The 2,674-nt window shown below is 29.2% G+C and overlaps 1 protein-coding gene across 3 annotated transcripts in view; it reads right to left on the bottom strand.

Moving 5' to 3' along the window:
• Nucleotides 1–2,674, bottom strand: part of LOC105452912 (lipase 3-like) — an 8,252-nt gene that overhangs the window by 4,762 nt on the left and 816 nt on the right. For all 3 annotated transcript variants that reach the window (XM_011694466.1, XM_011694465.1, XM_011694467.1), the window contains exons 2-3: nt 1,939–2,259; nt 783–981 (exon numbers count right to left, since the gene is read on the bottom strand). In XM_011694466.1, coding sequence (XP_011692768.1) covers nt 783–981; nt 1,939–2,157 — 418 coding nt within the window. In that variant the 5' untranslated portion in view covers nt 2,158–2,259. The remainder of the gene's footprint in view (nt 1–782; nt 982–1,938; nt 2,260–2,674) is intronic.

A 2,674-nucleotide genomic window follows, 5' to 3' on the forward strand; every position in this document is an offset into this window, starting at 1 on the left:
AGGTGAGTCGTTAAAATCAAATTTAGAAGTCTAAATAAAAGTACATTTGTATCCTACAAATTCGTGTATATGTATGCGTGAGATATATTGATGTGGTAATAAACATGACACATCACTACACACTACATCATCAATATCGCACGCATACATACTCACAAATTGTCGGTAAAACAGCGGATTTTTGGAGTTTGATCTAGAATTTAGAATCCTCTTAAGGCGATCCTATAAACTGGAATCAAATTCTAAAAATATCGCTGTTTTACCGACGATTTGTGAGTATGCAGGCATGCGATAGTGTTGATGGTAATAGGGATGTATTCATGTTTACTATTATATTGATATCGCACGCACACATCGTAACAAATTTTCACTGACATATATCTTTTTTATTAGACATTCAAACCTAATTTTATGAACACAACATTGTTTGCACTTGTAATTCGTAGTTTCGGCTAGTATCATTTTGTACCAACAAACTGCCAAATTTTTGTACGAAGCAAATATTGGTACATGTTGACAGCTCTAGACACCATATTGAAGTAAGAAAAGGTAACGGAGATCTAAATTTCTTAAATTTTTTCGTTTTCAGCATAACCTTTACCAGCCGGAACAATATTAATGCCTATACTTTAATCGTGGAAAAGGATTTTTAAATCTGTTGCCTTTAATTATGTTTATTTCGTCATGGAAAAAAATCACGTTCGATTGATAAAACAAACTATTTTAGAATCGCCTTAACATACTTAATAATAAACGCATCATGCATTGATGTGATCGCTTACCAAGGTCTCTACCAGGACCAAGCAGCACCCACGTATCAGATGAGACCAAAAGACCATGTTGGAAGAACACTACTTTTCTTCTCTGTTGAGTCTTAGATAAAGGTCTTTCTGATATTCTATGTATTACCAAGTTATAACCATCTTTCGTTGTTACGTAATACTCCTCGGCAGAATAACCATGTTTCTCTACTAAACCAATCTGCGTAAACATATAGAATGTTAAAGAAAGAGCCAATTCAATACTTTTCAGTAATTGTATAATAAGTATAATTAGAAGAAAAATTATGTGAAAAAGACAATTCAGAGAAGATTTGAAGAATATTATTTACCTTCTAACGATCTCAAACTTTTTTGCTGTACATCTTGCTGATTACCACAAAATGTTTTTGTATTAATAATATTCTTTTGTCTAAATAATTTAAATAATTTAAATAAATAATTTTTGTGTTATTTAAGGCGATGCTGGAAGGTCGGAAAAATTTGCACGAAATCGATAAAATAATCTATTTAATTTTAATGGTATCTCTAATTTATAATAGTATCTCTAATTATTCTAGTATCTCTATTTATAATAGTATCTTTAATTTATAATTAAATAAATTTCTTACAATATCTTCTGTCTCATTCAAACATGTACATTGTCCTTATTTTACTTATTGAAGCGCCATCTCTTGCGAAATCCGGCACTTACTGCTAGACGCAATTTTTATTGTATTTACTATTCTGTATTTTAGCTAAGCATACGAATTACCATAAATTACAGTTATATGAATATTTCTTTTTTCTACACTTTTAATCATAACTTAAAAGGTTTTGTATTATTGTCCATGTAATCCGTATGACGGGACGTACGCATTTTGTACATATAAGCCACAGGACTTTTACATTAATAAAATGTTTACGTCAGGTTATAGCTATACGATCCGAAAAAATGTAATTTTTTACTACAAATTCCTTCATCTCACCACCATTTCATATCTATTTCAATCCTGTGAAAAGATTTTCAATTCCGTTCAGTCAATTAAATATTCATATAACTGTAAAATGTGTCGGTAATTCCGACCTTTCAGCATCGCCTTAAACAAAAAAATGTTATTAACTTTTTAAATGTGCCTTTAACGAGCAAAATAGCAAAAAATAATTTCGTTGCACTTACGAAATTCAATAAGGTTACATTGTTCTGTTCTGTTTTGACATCTTCTGGCTTCCTTACTCTCACCACAGGATCTTTAGGAAACAAGTAATTGTACAAAGGTTCAAGAAGAAATTTAAAATCTCTCCATAAATTTACTTTTGCTCCCTTAGTGTTACTTTGTAGTAGCACTACAGTAAGCATAAATATAAAAGAAACAAGTTTAACATTCATTCTTATCATCTGTTGTCGATACTTGCATTTAAACTATTACTTGTAAGTACTAACAGTATTATTTGATATAAGTTATTTGTATCACTTGTCTTTATTTGATGTTTAAAAAACCTACAAATGCAAATAGTATTAGTTTATTCATAATTATTTAACATTAATTCTTTCTTAATGTAAACATCAAATTGTCATTAAATGTCAAACAGTAAATTAATTTTTATTTTTGTAACATCAAATAAAAAATATATATAAATAAAAAATATAGAAAGCCTAACAAGGAGCAGTTTTTCTGGGGGTGTTGTAGAACACTTTATTCAATGTGCAAATTACAAAATTAAACAGCTAACGTTTCGACTTTACAGAATCTTTTTCAAAAATATTAAATTACACGTAAACTATTAGATTACAATAAAATGAAATTTAAAAGGATGGAGTTATTGAATGTAAATCACTAAATCGGTAATCGCAGAGGCTAATATACCAAAATTGCATACATAATTATCGAGTGTCAATATATCGTTATATAAAA

This window comes from Wasmannia auropunctata, unplaced genomic scaffold (assembly GCF_000956235.1).
Source record: "Wasmannia auropunctata unplaced genomic scaffold, wasmannia.A_1.0 LD336025.1, whole genome shotgun sequence".
Classification (NCBI taxonomy): Eukaryota; Metazoa; Arthropoda; class Insecta; order Hymenoptera; family Formicidae; genus Wasmannia; species Wasmannia auropunctata.